This window comes from Scyliorhinus torazame, chromosome 12, assembly GCF_047496885.1.
Source record: "Scyliorhinus torazame isolate Kashiwa2021f chromosome 12, sScyTor2.1, whole genome shotgun sequence".
Lineage (NCBI taxonomy): Eukaryota > Metazoa > Chordata > Chondrichthyes > Carcharhiniformes > Scyliorhinidae > Scyliorhinus > Scyliorhinus torazame.
The window spans coordinates 216,170,146-216,185,377 of NC_092718.1; the positions used below are offsets into that span (position 1 = coordinate 216,170,146).

The 15,232-nt window shown below is 45.4% G+C and overlaps 1 protein-coding gene across 1 annotated transcript in view; it reads right to left on the minus strand.

The window, feature by feature from the left end:
* Positions 1-15,232, minus strand: part of tbx4 (T-box transcription factor 4) — a 159,623-nt gene that overhangs the window by 43,596 nt on the left and 100,795 nt on the right. Inside the window, exons 4-5 of the mRNA XM_072470230.1 lie at positions 14,771-14,918; positions 816-968 (exon numbers count right to left, since the gene is read on the minus strand). Coding sequence (XP_072326331.1) covers positions 816-968; positions 14,771-14,918 — 301 coding nt within the window. The remainder of the gene's footprint in view (positions 1-815; positions 969-14,770; positions 14,919-15,232) is intronic.

A 15,232-nucleotide genomic window follows, 5' to 3' on the forward strand; every position in this document is an offset into this window, starting at 1 on the left:
GTATTTAGTTATGCTCCTCTCCATAAGTGGAAATATTTTCTCTGTATACATTATTGAAACCCTTCATAATTTTAAAGGCCGCTATTATATCACACCATTGGTTCTCTTTTATCAAGAGAAGGGAGACCCAGCCTGTCAGTCCTTTGCTGATTGGTGTACCTACACATTTCTGGTATTATCCTTGCAAATCTTGTCTGCACCCTCCCCAGTGCCTCTATATTCTGTTTATAATATGGCAACAAAAATTGTATTCAGCAGCACTCTTCAGTGTTTACAGCCTAATCAATGTTCGATACAGGTATAGCATAACTTTCCTACTTTTCAATTCTATCCCTCTAGAAATAAGGTCTAAGGCTTGGTTTGCTTTTTAAAAATGATCTTGTTAACCTGTGGCGTAACGTTTAGTGATTTGTGTATACTCCAAGATCCTTTTGTCCCTCTACCTCCACCTAGAGCCTCACCTTCCAAGTATTAAATGGCCTTCCTAGTCTTCCTACCAAAATGTATGACCTCACATTTATTTGTGTTGAACTTTATCTCTTATCGACTTCAGCTCTGATCTCATGTTGTTTATTTCTTACGCCAGCTCCCCAGCCTTCACTCTGTGGTTCAGGTCACAGTTTTGGTTACTAATCATAGTTCTCATTTTGATTCCAATCCAATCTTCCAACTGCAAATAACGGAAGCCAAAATATTATTAGAAGCTGGAACAACTCCCCAGAACACTCCTCCCCGAGGTTAGATGAAACGGCCAGTAACAGATCTACGAATTGTTTCCAAAGGGGAACATTAAGAGGAGACGAGAAATGTCTTACCTTGTGATTCTGATATGATGTGACTGAAATGAATGTCGTCTCTGTGAATACATGGGTGGAAAAGGCAGTGTTTTTTGAACCAAACGCATTATTTTCGTCTGCTTTTACGATGTGGAGTCTCGGTTGGTATTTGTGCATAGAATTCAAAATAATCTGTGGCGGGGGAGGCAAAAAAGAGTAATTATTAAAATGATAAATTATCAAGATAAATAGAAAAATGGTGTTCGTTATTTGTTCAGATCAGTAGAGTGTGTGAAAGAACAGGTCAGTACTCCTGTCCCTCCTTCTATTCCATAACAGCTCAGCAGTGCAGAGAATGAAGGCAGGAAACTGGGCCTCAATCTTTTGATAGTATTACAGACAGGAGCGGGGCTAATTTAAACAGCACCAATTTCTCCCCTTGCCACCTGTCGGTAAACAGAAAGGGGTTTTAAAATTTGATTCCACCTTTTATGATAGAGGCATATTTCCCAACCCTTAGTTTAAGTGTATTCCAATATTCTATTAATAACCCCACAGCAAACAAGAGATAGGCTGAACTTAAAGGGTTACTTTACTTGCACACACTCAAAACACAGGAGGGTCACAAAATTGCCTCTGTTGTACTCATACAATAAAAGAGAGGGATAGAGAGAAGAAAGATTTACAGCGCAGAGACCACAGAGAAAATAAATATTGTTTCACATGGGTTCCATAGTCCATGTCAAAGTCCAGTGAGATATTCCTTCACGGAGTTTTGCAAGTTGAAAACCAATGCTGGATAATTCAGTTTCCAGTGGTGGTGACTTGGCACAATGAGATAGGCATGCAAAGGTGAATCAGTCTTATAGGCAGTGGTAGGAAATTTCCAGCAGAAGGAATGTAGATGGGTTCAGGTGTCCAACTTGGGCCAGTGCTCCTTTTCTGTGAGGCTGCTAGTCAGATGGTAAAAAAGCAGACTGAGAATTTGCAGTTCAACAAGACAATATTACTGGTTCCACAAGCCAGAGGCCCATGGCTCTCCAAGATTGTTAAATGTCTCAATCATTAAGAATTGAAAGGAAGATTGGGGGGTCGTTTGTCTTAGCAGAAGAGCAGATTCCTGTTGGCCAGTTTAAATTATGAAATGCAGATGACCTTTGTATAGCTCACTTTAAATTTGGCCTGTACAGTCCACAGGGGGGTCATTAGTGGCTCTTCAGGGATAACAATGTGTAAATTTCTCCAGTACTACCGGGTAGCCTATTCTGTTCGGGGTCACAGACAACATAGATTCAGTCATTTTAAGTCTTTGTCAAGTTTGAAGTTTTTTGAAATAGCAATGGGTGTATCTCTATAAATTTTACTTAAAAAAGATACGGGGTGAGGTTTTAGTCCCTCACAATTCTGCATTAATGTCACAGGAAAAGGCACATTACACAGCAATCATTGCACTGTCCTCCAACAACAGGACAACTATGATTTCTCCTGGATGGATTTACAGACTCTCCATTTGTAAAGTACTTCATTTGGTTCAGGTCTCCCTTTAACATGTAACACTACCTGACCTCCCCTTCTACTCTCAAAAATACAGTTTGAGGACCTTCTCCCACCCTCTCTAGTTGAGCCTTTTCAACACTAGCTAATATGAGACTGCATCAGGTGACCCACCCTCAGATTTGCCACTCTCAGCCTGGCTCACCGGGCACCGGGTTGTCACCATGGAGTCAGAGGCCTGTGGGTTCAGAGATCTAGGTGCAAGACCTCGGCTGACATTCCCAGAGGGATTGCCACGCTGTCAGTCTTTCATTTGAGATATTGAACCAAATCCCTGTCCACCATCTCAGGTGGAAAAACACAAAATGTACAATATCCTATGGCGCTATTTTGAAGAAGAGCAGGGTATCCTGCCCAGTATGTATCACTCAAGGTGATCCAGGCGCTGCTGTTTGTGGGATCTTGCTGTGCATGAATTGACATTTTCCTACGTTACTGAAGTGAGTACACTAGAAATGGACTTTATTGCCCCGGGGCCACTGTCCGTGCGGAGTTGGCACACTCTCCCCCTGTCTGCGTGGGTCTCACCCCTACAACCCAAAAAGATGTGCAGGCTGGGTGGATTGGCTACGCTAAATTACCCCATAATTGGAAAAAAAAAAGAATTGGGTACTCTAAATTTATATTTTTTAAAAAAGAACTTTATTCATTGAGTAGCGCTTTGGGGCGCTCTGATCCTGAGAAATTAAAGTTTTTTCTTGCACCCACTCGCCAAATTCACTTGACTTCTTTGACATCCGAGGAGTGACTTTATGTGCATAAACCCACACCCTTTTGTATCGTTCGAAACAAAGCTATGGCTAGAGGTCAGTATGTTTGTCTCGGTTGATATCAGATTCCACAATCTTTCATTATGTTGTCAAGACATTGTGACCAAAGCGTCAGGAATATGTAGCAGATAAATATTACCTCATACAATTTATCCACATGTACTCTAATTAATAGTCTGTTAGGGAAGGTCCTAACTCATCTCACCCAAAATATTAATTTGTTTTTTTAGAGACCATGTTCTAATATCTGCTGATTGAGTTTGGTCAGAGTGGGGTTCAAATCTTCCGCCTTCTGAATCAGAAGTAGAAACAGTAGGCCCAAGGTTCACTCCTGTGTAACTAACTGTTGAATGTCACTTCCATTTTTATTGTTGATTTCTTCCAGAGAGCAACAGGGACAACAGCTCAAGGAATGTTTGGAATGTTAGGAGCTCAAGAGCATTTCTGCTCCCCCAGAGCTCCGGAACATCGGAAGAAAAAGTAAATTGAAGGAGAGTTGTCAAATATGAATGATTTCTGTTACTGATCTAGCCTTCCGAGAGTATTAATAGCTTTCTGAAGGACATGTAGCCAAATGTACTCTCAACATAGGAGACGCGGGGCAGCACGGTGGTGCAGTGGTTAGCACTGGGACTACGGTGCTGAGGACCAGGGTTCGAATCCCGGCCCCGGGTCACTGTCCGTATGGAGTTTGCACATTCTCCCCATGCCTGGGTGGGTTTCGACCCCACAATCCAAAGATGTGCAGGGTAGGTGGATTGGACACACTAAATTGCCCCTTAATTGGAGAAGACAAATAATTGGGTACTCTAAACTTTTAAAAAAACATTTAACCAGAAAAAAAAATCGATGTCTGGTTTTGGGCTGGTTTAACGGGGCGTTTTTGGGAAACTGCTGTGATGAGAAACACCCAACTATTCAGCGGCACTTTGCCGGTTTGTTGGCCTCGATGAGTTTCTCTCTGCCGATGCCGCACTTAGAGTCATTTACTGCTGGTGAGCCCAGCAGGAAAGGCTCCTCACAGATCGGGCGCCATTTTGTCTGGCTGCCCCAATCTTCCCCTCCCCCCCTTTGCTACCCCCCTCCCCATGCTGATACCCCCCTCCACCCCAACCTTGAACACCCGCTCACCACTCCCCCCCCCCCCCAAACCTGGTAAGGCACCCCCGGGCCCAATCTTTTATAGTGTCAACCTGGCAGTGCCAGGGTGCCAGCCTGTCCTGCCCCCGACCACCCAGGCGTCTCCAAAGGCCCCTCGCGAGATTCACAACACCAAGTCAGGCACAACGAGATGATTAAATCACGCCCAGGGTAACAGAACATTTTCATTCCCGCTGGTGATTTCTCTAGGCAGTGATCCCAAAGTGAACTGGTGTCATCCTCAGCAGGAATCACCCCTTAATCAGAAGATCATGGAATCAGGTCTCACTCAGAGGTTTGAGCACCAAATCCAGGCTGACACCACTGAGGGAGTTGTGCGGTATGAAAGGTGCTGTCTGGTTAATTATATGTTACACCAAGGTGCTGTCTGCCCACTCCCGTGGTTGACCAACACCATTTAAGCAAAATATCTGCTTATTTTTGTGGGACTATGTTGTGTGCAGATTGGCTGCTTCATTTCCTACATTATTAACTATGACTTACTTTGAAAAGTGCTTCATTAGATGTAAAATGCTTTGCGACATCCTGAGCTTGTAAAATACACTTTTGGTTGTTATTTTTCATGCCCTACCCCACCCAATGAAATCGTAGTACTTTCACAAAAATAGGGACAGTCAATGGATAAATTGACCAACTTTACTCCAGTGGTTCTCAAAGGAACAGATGAAACAGTAGCAGTGCCAGTCCCAGACGTTGCAGATTACGGGGGCGATTTTGATCCTGCACTAAGCCGTGCGTGGCATCGGCAGCAGAGGTGGAAAATCCCCCGAGAATCGGGAATGCGATTCCCGCCGGAAAGATCATGTTTCCTGATATTCCCCACCCCTCGCCGGTGACATCAGGTGGTTCACCCCCACAAAGGACTGAACCTCATTGTAATAGATCAGCATCAATTTCAGTGTTATTAGCGGGACCCGCCACATAATTCCCCCTCACTAAATATTCATACCTCGCTGACGGGATGTCACATCAGCGAAATTGACACCAGATTTGGCCAGACTAGATGCAATCGAGGGATTCACCCTGGAGCCGCAGAGGTAAGTATAGCCCTCGGGGGTAGAAGGCCATGCCTGGGCAGCCCTGGCACTGTACCAACCTGGCAGTGCCAACCTGTGCCAGGAGACAGTGCCATGGGTGTGCCCAGTGGGAGCTCCATTTGATTTGATTTGATTTATTATTGTCACATGTATTAGTATACAGTGAAAAGTATTGTTTCTTGCATGCTGTACAAACAATGCAGACCGTACATAGGGAAGGAAGGAGAGACTGCAGAATATAATGTTACAGTTATAGCAAGGTGTAGAGAAAAGATCAACTTAATACGAGGTCAGTCCATTCAAAAGTCTGATGGCAGTAGGTAAGAAGCTGTTCTTGAGTCGGTTGGTATGTGACCTCAAACTTTGGTATCTTTTTCCTGACGGAAGAAGGTGGAAGAGAGTATGTCCGGGGTGCGTGGGGTCCTTAATTATGTTGGCTGCCTTTCTGAGGCAGCGGGAATTATAGATAATGGATGGGAGGCTGGTTTGCGTGATGGTCGTAGCTGACATGCCAAATTTCCTTAGCCTTCTGAGAAAGTAGAGTCGTTGGTGGGCTTTCTTAACTATAGTGTCGGCATGGGGGGACCAGGACAGGCTGTTGGTGATCTGGACACATAAAAACTTGAAGCTCTCGACCCTTTCTACTTCATTCCCAATGATGTAGACAGGGGCATGTTCTCCACTACGCTTCCTGAAGTCGATGACAATCTCCTTCGTTTTGTTGACATTGAGGGAGAGATTATTGTCGTCGCACCAGGTTTACCAGATTCTCGATCTCATTCCTAGACTCTGTCTCGTCATTGTTTGAAATCCGACCCACTACCGTGGTGTCATCAGCAAATTTGAAAATCGAGTTGGAGGGGAATTTGGCCACACAGTCATAGGTGTATAAGGAGAATAGTAGGGGGCTGAGGACACAGCCTTGTGGGGCACCGGTGTTGAGGATGATCGTGGAGGAGGTGTTGTTGCCTATCTTTACTGATTGTGGCCTGTGGGTTAGAAAGTTCAGGATCCAGTCGCAGAGGGAGGAGCCGAGGCCAAGGCCACGGAGTTTGGAGATGAGTTTCGTAGGAATGATGGTGTTGAAGGCTGAGCTGTAACTAAGAGTCTGACATAGGTGTCTTTGTTATCTAGGTGTTCCAAGGTATAGTGCAGGGCCATGGAGATGGCGTCTGCTGTGGACCTGTTGCAGCGGTAGGCGAACTGTAGTGGATCAAGCCAATCTGGGAGCCTGGAGTTGATTTGTGCCATGACTAACCTTTCAAAGCACTTCATGATGATAAATGTCAGAGCCACTGGACGATAGTCATTAAGGCACGCTGCTTGACGTTTTTTTGATACAGAGATGATGGTCATCTTCTTGAAGCAGATAGGGACCTCAGATTGTTGTAAAGAGAGGTTGAAGATGTCTGCGAATACCCCCGCTAGCTGATCCATGCAAGACCTGAGTGCTCGTCCGGGTACCCCCATCTGGGCCAGTGGCTTTCCGTGGCTTGACCTTCGAGAAGGCTGCTCTGACGTCTGCAGTGGTGATCTCAGATACAAGTTTATCCGCGGCTTCTGGGTGGAGGGCTCGCTCTCGCTGACCTCTTGCTCAAAGCGGGCATAGAATGCGTTGAGCTCATCAGAGAGGGGTGCGTTGGAGCAGACGATTTTACATGCCTTCATCTTGTAGTCCGTTATGTCTTGCAGACCTTGCCATAGACGGCGGGGATCTGTGTGGCTAACCTGGGACTCGAGCTTGGTCCAATACTGTCTTTTGGCATCTTTGATGGATTTTTAAAGATTATATCTGGCTTTCTTGTAGAGGTCAGGGTCGCCTGACTTGAACGCCTCAGACCTAGACTTCAGCAAGCAGTGGATATCCCTGTTCATCCAGGGTTTCCGGTTGGGAAACACGCGGAGTTGCTTCTTTGGCACAGTCTTCTACACACTTATTAATGAAGTCAGTTACTGTAGTGGCGTACTCGTTCAGGCTGGTCGCAGAGTTTTTAAATACTGACCAGTCCACTGACTCTAAGCAGTCCCCTAGGAGATCATCCGATTCCTCAGACCAACAATGCACGACTTTCTTTGATGGACCTCCACTCTGCTGCTCTCCAGACCAGCATCGCAGCAGCTGCAGCCCTCCCCCCTTCCCCCCAGCTTCCAACCCCACTGACCCGGAGAGCTGTGACCCCCTGCAGGCCCCAAGCACTCCTTCCATTCCCCCCCTCTACAGCCGTCCCACACTCCTAAAAATCAACTCCCACAGCCTTACAATCACTAATTCTGCTCTTTTAAATTTACTTGCAGGTCTAGAGATCCTCCGTCCTCTGAAGGAAGACCGCGATCTGGAAAGGACCCTGTGGACCCTAACACACGGACCTGGCCATCGCCTCATCCGCGATCCCAGAGACGTCATCCACTTACCGGCCTTCACCCCATCCACACCGGAGCATGGTCTGGACATCCACCAACCTGTGAAACCGCAGCCCGACAGCGACCCGGAACGCTCGAACGCGCAGACCCACCTACCGACGCAGGAACCGCAAGCAAGGCAACAAATCCTCCATCCACACACCGAGCAGAGTGAATAACCTCATTGGACACAACTATTCCCGGAACACTGCATACTCTCACCATCTCCCAGGCTCGAAAAGAAGCAGTCATTCCATGGGGAGTGAGGGGGGCAGGGATGCATTTTCCTGTGGTGTGGGAGGAGCGTGAACAATGAGAGGGGTGCTGAACAGGATTGTCGGGGGTGGGGGGAGAACCCCCGATACCTCCGTGATGGGGGCTGGGAACCGTCAGACTGTAGTAATGATCGCGGCACTCTTTAAAGATGGAGGCCTGATCTCGGTGGAGCCAGTTGCTGGCTTTATAACGCCCTGCCCCGCTAGCATGGAGGCCCTTGCCCAAGACCTCTGACTTCCCCTCACCCCTTCAGTCCACCCCCTCACCGACCAATCCTCCCAACCACCAACAAACAAAGACAAACAAAATGCACATTCACCATCATCGCTCCCCCGTCAAAACGTACCCCAATTGCCCACGCAGTGTGCCCCACAATTTACACAAAACTCTTCTCCAAAATTCAGTGTCCTCACACTCCTTACAGTCCATCGCCTCCTCCAGCGGGTCAAAATAAAATTCCTGCTTTTGATGCGTCACCCACAAGCAAGCAGGGTACAAAACCCCAAATGTCACCCCCTTCTTAAAGAGGGCCGCATTTATCTGGTTGTACCCGGCCGTCCGCTTGGCCAGATCCACATCCAGGTCTTGGTAAATCTGCAGCTCACTCCCCCCCCCAGGTTCATTTGTTTGTCTGCCATGCCCACCTCAGCATCTTCTCTTTACCCATGCCTGCACCCCCAACCAGAAAATTGGCAGAACTGAGTTCTGAAGACTTCCTGCGACCCAACAGTTAAGCTTGGGGCAGAAATCTTCAACAGAGAACTCTTGATTTTTAAGTGGGCATACTTTATATCACTAGCGCATAGCAGCTGAACCAAATGGCACCAGTGAACCTGAATAACATCATAGGGTGCAGCTGCCTCGAGATTATGGTAGTAGATCAACTATCCAATCAAATCTCATCATGATATATTGTGAAATGTAATTAATTAAATCTGGTCATTTTTGAACTAATGGCAGAAAAATAACCACTGAAGATTGTTGGAAATACCTAACTGGTTCACTAAAAAGGATCCTGCCACAATCTGAACTATAAATAACTCAAGTTCACCACTATGAGACCACCCTCTCAAGCCATAACGTTCAAGAAGAATAAGAAATATAGATTCATTGGCAACCAGCTGGACAGGATATGATGAAGGTAATTTAGCTCAATCAACAATGCACTTACCTCACTAACCCAACATGGGTGAGCTGTCACAATGAAACAACTCTACTTAATATTCCTGTCTGTCCCACCAGCAGGATAGTCCCACCAGAGCTGGCGAGCTAAGAGTTGGTTGGGAGTGGACCTGGGAGTCTTCATTAGATCTTCTAGGTGCCTTAAATTTCCAAGAAGCAAAGTTTCTCTAAATGCCCAATGAAGCCTTGATTTTTCCAGCGTTTTCCTTTGCCAGCCTTCCTTTTCCCATCCTACATAAATTCCAGTTCTATAATCCTCAATCCTATCCTTTGGAGCAATACCACAACATTCTTTTTACTGATAACTTTGACTGGCTCCGCCTGTCAATGCTCCACAGTCTTGCTCCACTGTTTTTCTAGAAAAGTCTCCAATCCTACGTCTCAGCAAGCTACCTGCTTTTCATTCTCATCCCCTCGCGGACTGAACCGGGCAACCTGCAAACTTGGCATCTTATTTGGTCTTAAGCAGAGGTAATGATCCTGTATCCCCTCCAATTCCAAGAATATCTACTTCCACCTTGTAATATCCTCAACCCAATTGTTGCTGAAATCCTAATCGTCCTTTAGCCTGACTCAGCCCCTTATCCTAAAATCTCTCTACTTGACTTGGCATCACATCTTGCCTGATAACACTCCTGTGAAACATCTTGGGATGTTTTACTACATTAAACATACAAATTGTTGTTGTTATTCTGTTGTTCATATGACCTCCCTTCCCTCCACTTTACAAAGAATCGTAGAGTCTTCACCCAAAAACGACCCTACATCTGCAGGGGCGAGATTCTCCGTCCCGCCAGCCCCGTTTTCCGGCATGGTGACCCCCGCCTGCAGCGGGATTCTCCGTCCCCGCAGCCAGCCAATGGGGTTTCCCATTGTGGGCACCCCACAACCTTGGGAAACCCGCAGGCGTATGTGCACTGCCGGTGAAACGGAGCGTCCCGCCGACGGAGAATCCCGCAATTTGTCCCTAACCTCTTCACTCCGCTATCTCACTGCCCCTTGTCAAATCTCCTCAAAAATCTTAACTTACTCCCTGGTCACGGTCCATCTCTCCCCCTACAAGGCAGCTTGAAAGTCAATGTATAAATCAAAGTCGTTGTACAAAAGTACCGCATTAAATGTCAACATCAAAATACTAAACACTCAATTGGTCAAATTGCAACACAATTGCTTAACATGCTACAAATGCTGATGCGTGTATGCACCATTTTATACAGACACTAACCCATTTCACAGAACAAAGGTCACACAAAGGACTGTAAGTATAGGATAAACTTTGCCAATCAATAGCTCTGCCTTCCACATTATCAATAAACTGTAAACAGCAGCACATTTGGTCCCCTAAAATCAATCTAAGTTCGGACAATTTCTTTTATTCAGTAATGAATCGCTTTTAGTGCTGCTAAAAACTTTAGCTATAAAGAACCACGTCTAGTATAAGTGACTCTACAACTAGTAACCAGAGCTATTAACTGCATATCACAGACATTTAGTGAGTACCAGTGAGTTTAATGGATAAAAGAACATGCTCTTGTACCAATCACTATTTTTTGTCACAATGAGGACCGTCTCGATGACAGAGCGATGTCTCCTGTCTTCTCCTGTCCCAAATCCCTTTCTAACATTTGTAAACGGGGCAAGTGATTCTGACAATGAGACTAAGCTTGCTCCTTTCAGACCAAAGGCCTTAATGAGCACAAATTTTCCAGCCGTTCCTGTTGGCGGGATCTTTAGGACCTGCCGACGGTGAACCCCCGCCAGGTGTTCTCCAGAGGCGGGTTGGGGGGGCAAACAACGGAAACTCCCGCCGCTGGTCACCTCCCCCGCCATGAGACACACCATGGGGGCACGTGGAAAATCCCACCCATTATCTCTACTCTTTCTCCATTTTATCACACCAAACTCCACTCTGAGAACGTTTGTGGAGATATGGTTTGGTGGAGAGCAGCTATTTCATTTTAGCTTTTATTCAGCCGAAGGGCAATCAGCGAGGGTAGATTTTGAATCTTAAAATTTGAATCACTGTTGATGTAATGTTGACTGGAATTAAAATGAAAAGATAATCATAGAATTTACAGTGCAGAGGGAGGTCATTCGGCCCATCGAGTCTGGACCGGCCCTTGGAAAGAGCACCTCCAAGCTTTTCAGTCGCAACGTGGCCATTCGATCGTGCACATAGCAACTTTTCCGTTAGATTGTACCCTCTGTGTTTACCATTCACCATTTACCATTTCAGAAAGAACGTAAGTCCTGTACTTTGATTTATCTTCTATATTCTGCTGTGCATCACTAACGTTTGATGTATTTTGGAGTAAGTCATTCAATTTTGGAGAAATTTGTTTATTTAATTCATTGAATTTAAATTCTCCAGTTACGTTGGTGGGATTTGGAGTTCAATTTCACAGATCATTAGTCTAAGCCTCTGGATTTCTAGCCTAATATCACAACTACCATGCTACCATACCTCAGGATTGCTAGCAGCTTATCTCAGTGGTCGCTTTCTTGACTCACAGTTAGAAAGTTCAGGTTCCACTTAGTCTTGTGAACATAAATTAGGTTGATATGTTACTGATGTCCTAAGCTGAGGAAATGCATATGTATCTGTTCCGATTGCTTTAAAATATCTCATGCCACCACTTAAAGATGAGTAGAGGCCTTTGATGATGCTCTTACCATCATTTATCCAATGCCACCAAAACAAATCAACTGATTATTTCTCCCATTTCTCTTTGTGGGATTTTGCTGAGTGTAAAACTGACACATGTCCCAACACAACAGCAACGTTACTGCTTCAAGTATATTTCACTGCCTGTTGAAGGTCTGTGTGATTTACTAAGGATTTGAACTATGTCATATCAATTTACATTCTGCTTTTTTTTCTGCAGTGTCATAGCCCCATCTCCCAATCCACAATCCCTGGACGCACGAGATCGTAGAATCACCCTCTAAATCTGTCACTTCCAAATGATACTGTGCAATATCAATTTGCAATTACTTCAAGCATACATTTTAAGTTCCTTTGGCTGCAATTTTAACAAAACAAATCGTCTAATGGATCATTAGTGTATAAGACAAAGGAATTATATTCAAACACATTCGATGCTTTTTAACTAATATTACACAGTATATAATTTCATGATCCATATGTTCATACATTGCAGATTGCTTCGACTGATATTGACATGAAGTCTATCCCGATGGTTACTGAACAATCAATGCTGAGCATTGAAAATTCTCAGAAATTATTTTTTTCAGCAGCAATGGAAAACTAGCATTAAAGCATGATGCACTTGTGATCCTTTAAATGCACATATCACAGGAGGTCACAGTGCTGAATCGATGATGGAACCCAGACATGAAACAGCCGGCACAGTATGAGCTGTCCATCTTTGATTTATTCAGAATGGAGGGTTTAGAAGTCATTAATAAAGTGGAGACTGGAGAGATGCACAAAACTATCAGTGTGACCCAGAATTCACAGTGATGGGCTTTAGGTTTGGACTGGAATTGTCCAGCCATTGGAATTCACTTATCCCACTGGCAGCGCACTCCCGCCTGTAGATTTCCTGGTGGCGTGGGGTGATTTCATAGGAAAAACCCATTGACAAGGAACAAGATTCCCGTTGCCAGCGAATGGCACACCGCCGGGAAACACATGTCTGGGGTGTCATGATATTCAAACACACACATCATGATGGACACACTAACAGGCAAATCAGAGTACACAACACCACAACCAATCACAGACAAGAACACCAACCACATAAAAAGCACGAGCACGACACCTGGTGGTCAGTAGGTCTGGGGAGAAGGGAACAAGAAAGAGCTGTTGAAACACCACAAGCAGGGAGCCCCCCACGTGCAGAGTGCAAAGACCAAACTGTAAATAGTGAGTTTAAATAAAGAAGCGTTGTACCATATGCAACTGTGTTGGCTCATCTGTGTGTCAGAACACCCAACACCACATGGGGAATCGGAGAATCTGCTCCTGATCTCTACATTCAGCAAAAAATATACAACATAATTCCATAAGTCCGGACTATTGCAATCCTGGACAATCTCGTTCCACCCTCCATAAACTCAAGACCATCCAGAACTCTGCTACACATTTCCTAACTCACACCAAGGCCGGTTCACCCTGACCTATATTGGCTCCCGAATTCCTCCGTGGTCTCACATCTCCCCACCAACCCTACAACCCACTCAGGCCCTTCCTGAGTTCTGGTCACATGAGCATTCCTGATTTTCATTTTCCCACCGTTGGAATCTGTGCCTTAAGCTGCCAAGCACTAAACTCTGGAATTCCCTCCCTACATCTCTCTACCTCTTATCTCACTTTTCTCCTTAAAACCAAACCCCTAGGCCCTGTATTTTAATATCTATTTAATTGGTTCAATGACAAATTTGTTTGATAACCCTCCTATGAAGTGCTTTTTTACAACATTGAAGGCCTTATATAAATGCAAGTTGTTGTTGTAGATTAACAATTTTAAAAAAAAATATATTGTTCTTGGGATGTGGGCGTCGCTGGCTGGGCCCAGCGTTTGTTACCCATCCCTAATTGCCCTTAAACTGAGTATCTTGTTCGGCCATTTCAGAGGGGGCAGTTAAGGGTCACCCACATTTCTGATGGCCAGACCAGCTAAGGACGGCAGATTTCCTCCCTGAAGGACATTAGTGAACCAGATGGGTTTTTTACAACAATCGGCAATGGTCATTTTTTATTCCAGATTTTTAACATTGAATTCGAATTTCACCATCTGCCATGGCGGGATTCAGACCCGGGACCCCAGAGCATTACCCTGGGTCTCTGGGTTACTAGTCCAGTGATAATACCACTACGCCACCACTTCCCCATCTCTTGCTTTGAGTATGAGCCTTGGCTCAGTGGGGAGGAAACTGTCCCCTCTGAAGCAAAACATTTTGGACTTAAGTGCCACTCCGGAGACTTGAATACAAAATCTAGACTGACACTCCCAGGAGAGTAGGAGCACTTCACCATCAGAAGTGCCAATTTTTGGCTGAGATGTTGAATCAAGGGCCCCACCTGTCCTCTCAGGTGAATATAAATGACCCATGGGACTATTTTGAAGAAGTTTGGAGGAGTCCCCCCCCCCTCCTCATGTCCTGCGCCAATCGCTATCACTAATACAGATTATCTGATCATTATCATATTGTTGTTTTTGTGATTTTGCTCAGAGAAAATTGTCTGCAATGTTTCCCCACATTGCAACAGAGGCAGTACTTCAAAATTACTTCATTGCTTGTAAAGCACTGTGGGATGTTCTGAGATTCTGAAAGGTATTTTATGATGCAAATATTTTATGATGCAAAAAATAATGGTTTATGCTTTAATCAGCAAATGGAAAAAGCTGACACCCTGCTTCGTAGGGGGTGTGGTTTCTACTCCCATCCTCCTGTGACCACTTGGTTTGGCCAAACAACTTCTTAGCAGGCTGCTAAGAACAGGGCAAAGTGTTGGTGAATACTAGGTGACAACATGCAGCAGCTGAAGTTGACAGTTGAGTACTCCTGGGCTGGGAGACAAAGTTAATTTGATGGTGGGTGAACATTGAGGAATTAGTGAGCATTAAGGGTCTGTTTGCTCACTCACGTGTCCAAATGGATCCAGGTGATTGTTGGTTAACTTCAGCTTCTGGAAAGAGACAAGTTGCCTCATCCAGTGTGTTCCAGTTGCTGGCGAATCCGGGTGTACGTACAGCCTGCCGGGCATGGCTGGCTCTGCCTTTCCAGCCACCATCCTGGAACAGAAGGAGGAATGGTTAAATGTGCAATGTTGAGTGTGAGGATTCTCTTGTGCTCTGTGCACAGTGGGAGAGGGGAGGTCTATAAATTTAGAGTACCCAATTATTTTATTTCCAATTAAGGGGCTATTTAGCGTGGCCAATCTACCTCGCCTGCACATCTTTGGGTTGTGGGGGTGAGACCCGCGCAGACACAAGGAGAATGTGCAACCTCCACACGGGCAGTGACCCGGGGCCGGGATCGAACCTGGGACCTCGGCACCGTGAGGCAGCAATGCCAACCACGTCCCGCCCTAGGTCTATAAGTTATA